At 35.6% G+C, this 12,659-nt stretch overlaps 2 protein-coding genes across 2 annotated transcripts in view; one reads left to right on the top strand and one right to left on the bottom strand.

Annotated features, from left to right (window-relative positions):
• LOC139946898 (runt-related transcription factor 1-like) overlaps positions 1–5,751 on the bottom strand; it is a 41,978-nt gene extending 36,227 nt beyond the window's left edge. Inside the window, exons 1-2 of the mRNA XM_071944670.1 lie at positions 5,604–5,751; positions 1,315–1,524 (exon numbers count right to left, since the gene is read on the bottom strand). Of these exons, the coding sequence (XP_071800771.1) occupies positions 1,315–1,372 (58 nt within the window). The 5' untranslated portion in view covers positions 1,373–1,524; positions 5,604–5,751. The remainder of the gene's footprint in view (positions 1–1,314; positions 1,525–5,603) is intronic.
• The window catches only part of LOC139946903 (uncharacterized), a 50,162-nt gene that overhangs the window by 8,715 nt on the left and 28,788 nt on the right, over positions 1–12,659 (top strand). The window lies entirely within an intron of this gene.

Genomic DNA, 12,659 nt, shown 5'->3' with positions numbered 1-12,659 from the left:
ACCGTCTTGTGGTACACAAATTTAAAAACAGTAGCCCACTGATTAGAGACATTTAAAGCCATTGGACCCTTTCGGTACAGAAAAAAAAAAAAAAGTTCACAGATTTACAAATAATTTACAGGGTTTACAGAAGGTAATGGTGAAAGACTTCTCTTGAAATATTAGTCCATGAAATGCTTTACTTTTTGAGAAAACGGTAAAACAATATAAATTCTCGTTTTACGGATTGACAATCATTACGGATTTGTTATAAACACATGTTTAACGCGCGAAAACAGGAGTGCATTATTTTCTCCCGACTCCGATGTCCGATTGAGCCTAAATTTCCACAGGATTGTTATTTTATATATAAGTTGTGATACACGAAGTGTGGGACTTGGACAATACTGTTTACCGAAAGTGTATAATGGCTTTAAGTAAAGAATAATATGTACATTTTTATTTTTGAAGTGCGGGTCTCTCTTTAGACAAGTTCAGTTTAACAGTGAATACATGTAGGTCTACATCTTTATTCATCCTGCACCCATACTGATGAATAACTTGATCTTTACAAGTTTTTGTGCATACCCATTTTTTTAATTAATAAATGTGAATATCTAGCCACATAGTTAGCAGTGAAGTTAGCTACTTGTGTGATCATACCCTAAATTAGGTAATAGTAGCAGAAAATGTAGGTTTTTCCAACCAGCGAAGTTCCAACCAACCGAAACCCAAGAACAAGACTGACATTTTTGTGGTTGGACTTCCTTCCTGTGGACAATTTGCAATGGTCCCTTCTTGCCTCCATCTTAGTCTCCTAGGGTCTAAGGTTAATACAAATACGTTTAGGTCCAGCTGAGAAACTTATTTCTCTTCAAGGGACTCAATATAGATCCCATGGGTTTGCTCAGCGAGTTGTAGCGTTGTTGAGTATTTAGTATTTAGTTTCTGTTTTGAAACTAAATAATTAATTTTCCTGTTTGAGTTGTCACTTGTTTGAGTTGTCAATTTCTCATAATGGAGTAAAAACATAACTGTCCATTGTAAAATTACCAAATCCTGCCTTTATTGTATCTGGGGACATAAAAATGTAATACAGATAAGGAAAAGTATAAATTAATACTTTGTTCTTCAAAATATGCAGATGAAAGTTTTTGATGAAAGTTAATTAATTTCCTGCTTGACTTTATTCAGGCAAACATAATAACTATCAATGTGAGCTGTATTAAATGAAGTTGTTTTAATGCCCTGGATTCAGTGACAATTGGCTGGACTGTAGCTGCAGGACTCATTATAATTTGAAAGTGGTATCTTTGTGTTACTGTTCAGTCATACTTTGTCTCAGTGAGTGACTCATATCATAGCAGGAACTTCCTTTGTGGAGTTCTAACATTGTCACATGACTGTTACACAGCTGATGTTCACACCAGGAAATGGATGTATGGCAAGATGGCAGCCCCCATTGTATCCAATCACAACGCAGTATGTAATGGTCTCATCATCTGATTGGTTGTTCGTTACATCATTGTCTGCTGAGTTGTCAGTCTGATGATCAAAAAAAGAGAACAACTATTTGAAATCTTATTTACCGTATTGGTAGAAACTATGGGCATTACTCATCACCAGCTGTTTTGATCATTATTTGTCAAATGGAGAACAACATTTGAAAATGAATTCTGCCTTCATTTTTCACTGCTAATCATCAGCTGACTTATGATGCTGTATGCTGGAAAATTGAACCACAAAATGAGATCTTGAGGAAATTCCTGTTTTTTTTTAATTTAGTGCTTTTCTTCAGAGGAGTATTTTAAACCAAAATCTATGGGGAATCACCTCAAATTCCTTTTTAGTTTCCTTCCTAAATGTGTAATTGTTATGTACACAGATGAATTCAAGCCAACCTAGCCATAAAAGGGAATAAAAGGGTAGCAACGAGTTTGTTAACGGCCGTTTAAAACCAGCAGGGTCGTTGCCGTGGGCCGGAGCCGAAGGCGAGGGCCCTTATCGCATGGCAACGATCGTGCAAGGTTTTAAAACGGACGTTTAAGAACGAGTCACTACTCTTTTATTCCCATTCATAAATGCCCTTTTGTTAAGAAACGTTAACAAAATACAATTATAGACACTTTGACAATTGGTGCACGTGGGTTGTGTGTATGCGCACGCGCTTAGAAATTGATTATGCGCGCGTTTAGAAATAGATTATGGGCTGTTACTAATAGCTATGAATGAGCGTTTCGCGTGAGAATATTGGTGTTCGCGCAGGCCCGACACGCGGAAGCCAGCCGGTTATAAACAGCTCCAGCTGGTCATTATCAACCGTTTAAACACCCCCACATGACGTGCTCTCCACCAATAGGAGTAGCGAAACTGTCTGGGGTATTTGTGAATACAAATTAAAAGTCCACAAATAAAACCATTATTACCACCCTTGGCTGTTGAAAGAAGCAGTGGTAAAGGCATTTATTACGATATTAAGTTGTGCTTGGAAATCACTCAGTAACATTTTTTGACAGTTATGATTTACTCGACCAGAAAACCACATGTCTGTAAATTATTCAACATCTCCAAAAAATCTGGGTGGTCCATTTAATTTTTTTTTATAAAGTTTTGTTTGTAAGTGCAGAAAGTTGTATTAAGGATGTGTTTGTGGGTGGGCCCAAATGTCAAATGTGTCATTTTGGAATATAAAAATGAGTGATTGTTAGTGGGTTGCTACAGGTGGTCCAAATATTAGGGTTTTTAAAAATTTGGGTGTCATAAATACCTGTAATATCAATTACATCAATGTCTGGTTAAAAAGAAAAATTACATTTGCCTATCAAATTGCAATAGCTGTAAAGATTGGGTTTACATTTGACCCACTGTGAGAAAATAAAATGTTAAGAGAAAAAAAAAGACCGCTCACTGATCTTCTCTCCCCCAAGGACCAGAAAATTAATTGAAGGAAACTAATATTTGCCTTTGTTATAATAACATCAGTTACACATTGATTAATGAATTTATAACGACAATATGTTTATAACCGGTTGCAGTGGGTTTTTCTTTAAAGGATAAATTTAGTGTATATTTCATGACCTTAACATTGTGTTTTTTTTCTTGAATTTATCAAAGTTTTGAATTAAAAGCAATAGATCAAATGAAAGATGCCACTATTTTACCTAGCCCTAATTACACCCACATGTACAGTATTTAAAAAAATTATTTTGCATTTTTTTTTATTTATAAACATAAAAAAACATGGGTTACACTTACATACATTTGTGTGGGATAAAATATACAATCTTTTCTGATTTAACAAATATTCTTTCTGATCTTAATTTCTAGCACTGCATGTAAGTATTATTTTGTCTTGGAATGTCCTTACATACTTCATCTCTCATGGGTTATGTTTCTGCAGTTATCCTTAGCCTTGTAATACGTGGTATAAATTACAATGTACAACGTGCATTCTGAGTCACTTGCTCAAATTATGACTCATGTAGTAAACACTCATTGTTTGTCACATGGCTCTGCTCTGTAATGACGACCCTATTCTAGGGGCAAATCAATTAGATAAGTCATGACATCTGAGTAGGCATCTGATACATCATACATACATACATAAATACATGTATATATCCCTTTAGATATTTACACAGACAACATTTCAACGGTCCTTTTGGAATCGGACTGACATCTAGAAGAAGTTAATGTTTCCAATGTAATTTTGATTCAAAAGAAAATTGGATTGTCTGTCACTAAAGCTTACACACACTCAAACACAAAACTGTGTATGTAAATAAAATCATCCACATTTCATATCAGGCTGTCATTCAGACTTTGCTTTGGAAGTATAAGCTTTTGTGTTGCCATAGGCAACTAGAATAACCACAAAATGTTAGCCCATCAAGATTGTATGCTGTTTGCCTCAGGTGCCTGCTTTGGTAAAAATAAACCCCCTTTTGTCTGAATTTGGTAAGATTAGGTTTCTAGATCCAAGAACCCAGTTGGATATCTCCGCAGGTAGTTTATTAGATGGGCAGATACAAAATGAAAGACATATTTGTGATTGAAGTTTGCACACGGGTATCTTTGTAAAGTAATCACATTGCTAAACCAACCTCCTATGAAGTTGAACTACATGTGGACTCGAGACTGTGAATACTAAATGCACTGTAAACACCTTCAATGTATAAAGTAGGTCGATATATTGAGGGTTCAGTTTGTGTACGCAGCTCAATAAGTAGAATCACACTCACACAGCTTAAATTGCATAAATCATGAAGGCAAGTTTAAAGTTATGTGTGTGTGTCACAACTTTTCAAAATTGACGGTGATAGAAAGCGACATAGTTTGAATAGTTTAGATGTAAAATGTACACACTTTATGTTTTATCAAGACTATCTTCGCTATGTGTTGAGAAGTTGTTTGTCATCGTTAATGTTTTTTTCTTTTTTCTGATTCTTTGATTTTTTTGTCACCTCCCATGCTTTGTTGTGAGTGGAGTGTGTTTAATTATTTGTTCGCTTTACCACAGGAAGTGCAAAGGTGTTTAAGTTTTAAAGGTCAGTGGCATATTAAAGGGAGGAAAGTAAAAATTTCAATTTGAAGAGATGAAATTTCTTTTTGGCTCATACTTTTTTTTACTGTTGTACTGTTGGATATGTGATACTGATAACTGTGAAAACCCTTATTTTAGAAACATAACATTTATAATAAGATTTGCTGAAGTTTGTTTTTCTTTCTTTAGTTAAAAACGTCCTTTGTGAATTGAAGAGAAGAGAAAAAGGTTACACAACAAAACTCCCGATGTCTGTTCTTGCTTTAACTCTTACGTGACTTGTAGCACGGCGGCGTTGCATTTAAAACCACAAGGAAAATAGAGGATGTGAGCCAGGTTTGACTTTGATAATCGAATTACTGTTTGTGTGACTGTCCTGGAATTATACTAACAAATGAAAAAAAAAGCTATTTGGCAATTTTGATTGTCAATTTCACAATAAATGAAAAAAATAATTGTATTATGAGTCAAAACCTTTGGTGTAAGTGTGTTTGTGTGAAGTATGACTTTTTTTCCTGGAAAAGGTAATTATAGAAAACTAAAACTTCACAGTATTTCGAAGTGTTGCTTTTTTATGGGAGAGTCCACTCACATTATTTCTACACCGAGCACACATGTAGCATTCATCAAACAGTTTGTGAAATTATGACCAATTTTATTTGCTTTCTGTTTTAGAGACAAAATCACACATTCATACTTTTGAATTTAATTGAATTGAATTAATTGTTTGGCATGTTTTTAAAGACAATGTAATAAAACCATCTTTGTGATGTGCATGTCTGTACAATTTGTGCAATATTTTCATCTAAATAAAGTTTAAGGTAAGATTTTTGTGTCATCAAGAGAATGGTTTGCAATGCTGAATAAAAATAGATGATAAGTGTTACAACATGTGAAAAACCAGGAGACCAGGACTCTGTATTTACTACAAATTGAAGAATGTAAAAATAAATTCTAAAGCAAGAAATTACCTTGCAAAAAAGCTTCAGAAACATTATTGAACTTTAATTATTTGGCAAAAAATGCTTGGCATTAAAACTGAACCATTTAAGGAACTTGAGATTGTACATGTATACCCTACCTTTAAGATGCTAGTCACATCTGCTAACATGTCTCTTCCAGGGTTCCTCTCAGCTTTCTTAGAAACTCTCCACCCCATCTGGGCTGTCCTGTATTGAATATCAGTTGTTGGCCAACAGAGGAAGGAATTAGGTCTACATGAACGGGCAAAGACTCCCTGAGGTTGAGTTCGGGTGGACGAACTTGATGAACTGGTGAACTCTGTATCAACTCTATGGCAATGGTTAGGGCTTGGTTGGTTGTTTCTGCCTCATTGGATCAGAGCAGAGAGAGCTTTTTACATGGTTGAACAGTAGAGTGGTTTGGATGCTCTAGTTTTCTTTTTATAATAGTGAAATGGATTGCTTGAATCATGGAAGTAGAAATAGTGGCTTTCATTATTAAGCTTTACATTGATTGGCCATTTTTACTTATCAAGTGCACATTCTCCATCATGGAGTGAGAGTGCGGGGTGTAATGTAACGAGATAGACTGGTGCTCATCAAAATGGGTTTTCTTCCTAAACAAAACATGACTCTGTAATTCGGAACTACATAATTTACTTGAGTATTGTAACAGACTTAAACAGAAATCCCATTGATTTAAATTGTGGTGAAGATGGAAAATATAAATTATTATTGAGGAAGGACGATAGATCTAGATTGAGCATAGAGTAAGGACAGAGATTGGATGATCGGTAATGGTGGCTCATAACATTGTTAACATACTTTAGGCCTACATGAACACTCATAAACAACTAGACATGTACATATAAAGTATATACCTGGAATGGAATGCTCACCCTCTACTGTTTATGAGAATTTTTGGATAAATTGAATATTTCTTAATATATATTTCATTTGAATTAAACTTCCAAACGTAAAATGCCATTCAGCTTCATCCATACTAACTGATTGTTCACGTATTTTAAGTGGGAGAGGTTTTGATGGTATAAATAATAACAACTGGATATACAGGCCTTCGGGTCACATTGTTTACGTACACTTTTGTCTTTCCTGGCAGGCTTAAATTGGTTATAAAAATTTGTGATTGAGAAAAATAGTAAGACCTCATGCTGGCATTTGGAAAAGGGCAATGACTCTGTGTGCAATTGTGACCAATTAGATGAAATTTTGTAGAGAAACTGAGATGCTGAATGAGTCCCTCCATGTCAGGACCCATATGGCATCCTGTATTGACCATGTAGCTAGTGGCCAGGCGTACAGTCCATTGTTTACCAATGTAGCGTGAAATCTACTTTCAATGAATGGCTATTAGCAAGGCGACAATGAACAACTTCCGTTTTCTTGTCTGTTTATGGACTATTGGATGTATCACAAGTCTAGTGGTAGTAGGGTTGTTTCCTTTCTAGTATTATGAGACCTAGTGTGAAGGTAATGGTGTTATGGGGACACTGTATCCTGTCTGTCAGCAAGGATACTCGGGTATGCTCCGGTTAATGTTTAAAATATCAAATTCTCACTGTTATTTTTGTCTAGAGGTACATTGTAGAATGTAGTTCTGTGAACCAGACTTGAACTTTCAGTTTTGGGCATGATTTATCCTCTTGAAGCAACTGAAATTTGATTCTAATCCACATGTATTATATCAACCAATGGTAACTTGGACAAAGGATACAAACGACTGTCTTGATATGTTTGCTCGTTCCTATAGTATTAAATAATAATAATAATAAACAGCTTTTATATAGGTCCTTAACCCCAAAAGGGTCCCGAGGCGCTTCACAGAGGTTAAAAATATAAAGCAAATACAGACCAATTTAAGGAAAAACCAATTTAAGAAAAACAGATTAAAAATGCGTAAGAAAATGACAAACGACCAAAGACAATTCTTAAAAGTTAAGCAAGTAAGAACAATGTTGGACAATTTAAGATAACATATTAAAAATGCTTAAGAAACGACTACAACAGTGTTAAAAATATAAATGGATAGTCTCAAAATTGATGAAACAGGCAGGCAGGTTGAGAAACATTAAAAAGAGCAATGGATTAAAAATCATGAGTCCCATTGTTTCATAATTCTACAAAACACAATTAATGATTAAAAAGGAAAGTTTTCAGTTAGGATTAAAAAATGTTCACAGATGATGCAAACCTGATATGTTGAGGCAGTTTGTTCCATTCTGTATGAGCAGCTTATATGAATGAACCTTGTCCATATGCAGTACGCGGTCAGCGTAGTATTATGATAAACTACAGTTCAGTTCTGAACAGCTAATTGTGAACTACCATTTCCTTAGGATGCCATGTTTTGTATTTTAGTTATCCTACAAATGTGAGCGGAATACAGAGAAATATAGCGTTTCTCCATCCCATTTGAGCGCTTCATTTTTCTACATTATAAGCAAGTATGTATCTTCAGCAAACTTGTAACACAGAAAAAACAAAGGTTTCTATTTCAATCTTTTTAAGGTTGAACTTAAAGGCACTGTACACGTTTTGTAATTGTCAAAGACCAGTCTTCTCACTTAGTGTTTCCCATTATAAGCATAAAGCAACAAGCCTGTGAAAATTTGTGCTAAATTGGTCATCGAAGCTGCGAGATAAAGTTGAAAGAAAAAACATCCTTGTTTGTGACGAATTTGTTTGCTTTCAGATAGGAATAAAAGACTTCTAGCTAGAAGTATTTTATTATTTTAGTGAGAAATTACCTCTTTCTCAAAAACTATGTTACTTTAGAGGGAGTCGTTTCTCACAATGTTTCACACTATCAACAGCTCTCTAATGCTTGTTACCAAGTCAGTTTTAAGTTACTGTTTGTTTGGAGTAATTACCAAACGTGTACCTTCCCTTTAAAGATAGTATCAGGGAATGCTTTGCTAGAAAACATTCAAAGTTAAAGTTCTATTTTGTACAACCATTAAAATGCATGGCAGTGTCTAAGTGTCTGCATTTGCATGTTGTACTCAATGCTAGATGAAATATAGTATGGGGGGTCACGTTGAGTCCAAACGAAAAAAAAGTCAAGACAACCATTTATGTCACGATTGAAATACAGTTGAAAACCCTTTGTATTGATAACCCAAAAAGCACAATTTGAAAAGTTGCCGAAGCATGTTAGAGGCAGGACAATCACTATAGATTAGTGAAGGGTTTGTATAGACCTCCTGGCAGGCAACATGAGGGTATAGCTGTTTAGATTCTAAAGATTCCTTTCAGCTTGTGATTACAAAAAAAAAGAGAAAAGAAAGAGCTTCCGGACTCATGAAAAAAAAAGTGTATGATTAATGTGAAGTAGTTCCAACCACGTGGTTTAAAAAAAGAAATGTGTAAAGTAAAGGGTAAATTCTATGTGGAAAGCATTACAACTAATGATACCGAAAACTGTCTCTGATAATATTGTGCTTTCACAAGTACAATCATTCATAATGTATTCTTAATATGATTCTCTTTTAGTAGATAGATGCACCATGGGTCAAAGGATCTGATCCATTTTCCATGCATCAACATATATCTTTTTCTTAAAAAATAATGTACGAGTAAGGCCAAGAGAAAAACAGGTTCTGGTTTGGTAGGGTTAGTAGTTTTTTTATAATATACAACGAGTGCAGTACACTAACGACCATTAATCACCAACATCTTCAGCCAAGACTTGTTGTGAATCTGTCCTGTAACATTTTAAGAAATGTAATGCTCAAGAGGGATTTGGCTGATAGTATAAGTATGGACTGAAATATATGTAGCTATTGATTCAATCAGAGTTAGGAAGTCTTGGATTCATTAACCAAGAATATATTGTTAATACAAAATAAATGAATATGTTGTCAAGTCTGAATTGACCGCCTTGGCATTGGCCATAGCAAGTTGCGCTGAAAAGACCTATACCCTTCAACATTTGTTGCTGCAGCCAATGGCCATAGCCACATCCAAAGTCGCTTGATTTGAACATGAACTATCACCACTCACTGGAAAGTTGCTGTTAAGAAGTTATTTAACATTGGTATTAAGCTCATACTCGGACTGAAAAATGAGAGCTTGAAGTGTATTGAACAGGTGACTTTGTCTCCTTTGATAACATTGAATACATTGTGTTAAAAGGTTCTTAAAGAGTTCTAAACAAAAGTCCCTGTATATAATTGAAAATGAAAGTTGTTTTAGTGAGCAGCTGGTCTTCATTCATACACCTTTTTATTTATACTTTTGTCTGTGCTTTCCAAATAAGAATATTTTGGTTTTTAAGGTTAATGATTTTTGTGTTTACACAACTGGTGCCATATGACAATTCATCCATGGGGGTTGTCACTTTGTGGGTTGAAATATCAACAAGTTCATGTCATGTTCTGTTGAAGCAAATTATTTGTCCTATGTCTATATTTTTGGAATAACAAAGTTACATAAGTTATATACATGTAGTATATAAGTAGATTGGCTTGTGTCCTTCATGTTGTATGGGCTTGTTGCTATTACCATTTGTCTGTAGCTTCTTTTATAGGAATGTACATCAACAAAAAGATCTGTGTTCACGGTGAAAGTTCCTTCTGTGGCAACTTTAATTTTATTTATTTATATGAAGACATTTTGAGGGCAACTTTATTGTCTATATGTTGGTGAAGAACAATTATATGAAATGAAAGTATTTCTTTGATTGGAGCTTCATGGAGTCCACTGTGCAGAAGTGTTTTCCACAACCTTTCTGAAATCACAATTTTAACAATGTTGCCGCTTTCCATAAAACAAGATGCAATAATAAACATATTCGTTCAGCCAGCAAATCGGTACGGATGTAGTGGGGATGCAAAAGGCAGACATGCATGCATATGAACAAGACCTAATCTGAACTTTATTTGAACTGCCAAGTAAAATGGGGCAGCTTGTTTGATCGGAAGTGTTTCTTCATTCTGTACACCCCTGTTGTTGGTATAGTTGGAATAATGTTTGCGTACATAGTCAGCAGTGTTCGGGTCATTGGCCCTTGGTTCAACTTCAAAGTCTGTTGTGTCTTGTCCAATTCTGTAACTGATGATGATTGCTTTTTATTGATTGACCCAAATTTGACACCAGATCATGGCAGCTGTGCAATTATGTGTGGATTTGTGTATCACTGTTTGGTATGGAATACCATGGAATATTAAGGTATTGGTCTACATGATCCAAATGGGGAGGGGAAGATATGGGGATTATGTATTTAGTACTTTTCAACCTTCAAGCCAACAAAGACCTCTTGTTCCATATCATTATGATTTTTCCAGTAAGTGCCGTAAATCTTTGTTAACGATGGCAAATAACATGTGTAACTACTGCATGTAGGTATGCACTTGTACTTTATCAGCTGTCACATACAATTAAAGTTTTATGTTTAAATGTTTGACAAATATAGAGTGTGTGCTTTTGCGCTGATGGACAGCTTTGGCCATACTCGGGAAAAGGCACTCCGCGTAGTAGTAATAGTATGTTATTGAAAATAAGGCCTGTCTTTACCTACACAGAACTGTGCAGCATGCTATTACTAATGCTCATACAGCATTGTCGCGTGGCGATTCATAGGGAAGGTGGGGGAAGTCCCCAATCCCACCTTATAACTTTGCCTCCCAATAAAACGCATCAAATTTACATGATTGCCAAGTGTGATCCCACCCACCAAGCTCCTTCATTTCTGTCCAACATATTATTGATAATTCTGAACTGCCCACAGACAACCCCTACTCAGCAACCTCCATCATGCATATTCATGACACAACCAGGTTGTTCAGCCAATGAAGATGTATGCAGCTGACTGATGTCATACCATTAGTGATCTCATTGTCTGATTTGTATCCCTTACTCATAAAAGTCTCAATTAACACTAATCTAATAGACCTGGAAGAGTTGACACTTGAGCACTTATAGAATGGTAGGCATATATTGAGGGGCTAGGAGGAAATACGTTAGGGACTTACGATGACTTGGAATAGAACTATAATCCTGCTGGAAGTGATACATATACCTTAGTAGCTCAAGTTGACGTGATCAAGCTTTAATACAAATTTAAGACATGATGAAGCAAGATCCAGCAACCCTGGTTAGTCAGAATGTTCAAAAAATTATAAGAAAAAAGTTCATGGCTATTTATCTAAATGTTTAAGGAAAAGTTGCGCATGACAAAAAGTTGGCAATCAAAAGAATATATGCAAGAATGATAAGTATCGCAGAGATGAAAAATGTTCCGTTTAGCGGAGTTACTCTAGAAGGATACTTGCTAACAGTGACATGAGGCATTAAAGGAGGACAATAGCAAGAAAGACACATTAAAGGGAGAGACTAACAACGAAATTAAGAGCTAGACATAGAAGTAGGAGACTAGGGACCATAGTAAGATTGAGATGTTAAAGGAGGAGACTGGGAACAAGCGTTAGACCTACACATTAAAGGAAGAGACCAACAACGAAATTAAGAGCTAGACATAGAAGTAGGGGACTAGGGACCATAGTATGATTGAGATGTTAAAGGAGGAGACTGGGAACAAGCGTTAGACCTACACATTAAAGGAAGAGACTAACAACGAAATTAAGAGCTAGACATAGAAGTAGGAGACTAGGGACCATAGTAAGATTGAGATGTTAAAGGAGGAGACTGGACAAGCGTTAGACCTACACATTAAAGGAAGAGACCAACAACGAAATTAAGAGCTAGACATTGAAGTAGGAGACTAGGGACCATAGTAAGATTGAGATGTTAAAGGAGGAGACTAGGGGCAAGCGTTAGACCTACACATTAAAGGAAGAGACCAACAACGAAATTAAGAGCTAGACATAGAAGTAGGAGACTAGGGACCATAGTAAGATTGAGATGTTAAAGGAGGAGACTGGGGACAAGCGTTAGACCTACACATTAAAGGAAGAGACTAACAACAAAATTAACAGCGCGACATTGAAGTAGATAGTAAAAATGAGATGTCAAATGAGGAGACTACCTACAATAGTAAGGATGAGACGGGGGAGAGTAGTGACAATAGTAAGACCAAGACAAAGGTGTTGATGGAGGAGACTACATTCGCTGTACGATGGAATAAAAAATGACAAAAATAAACCAAATCATTTGAAAACTTAAATAATCAAGCATAGTTGTCTTGGTTTAGTTGT

Source organism: Asterias amurensis, chromosome 14 (genome assembly GCF_032118995.1).
Source record: "Asterias amurensis chromosome 14, ASM3211899v1".
NCBI lineage: Eukaryota > Metazoa > Echinodermata > Asteroidea > Forcipulatida > Asteriidae > Asterias > Asterias amurensis.
This window is presented reverse-complemented; position numbering and strand designations above follow the sequence as displayed.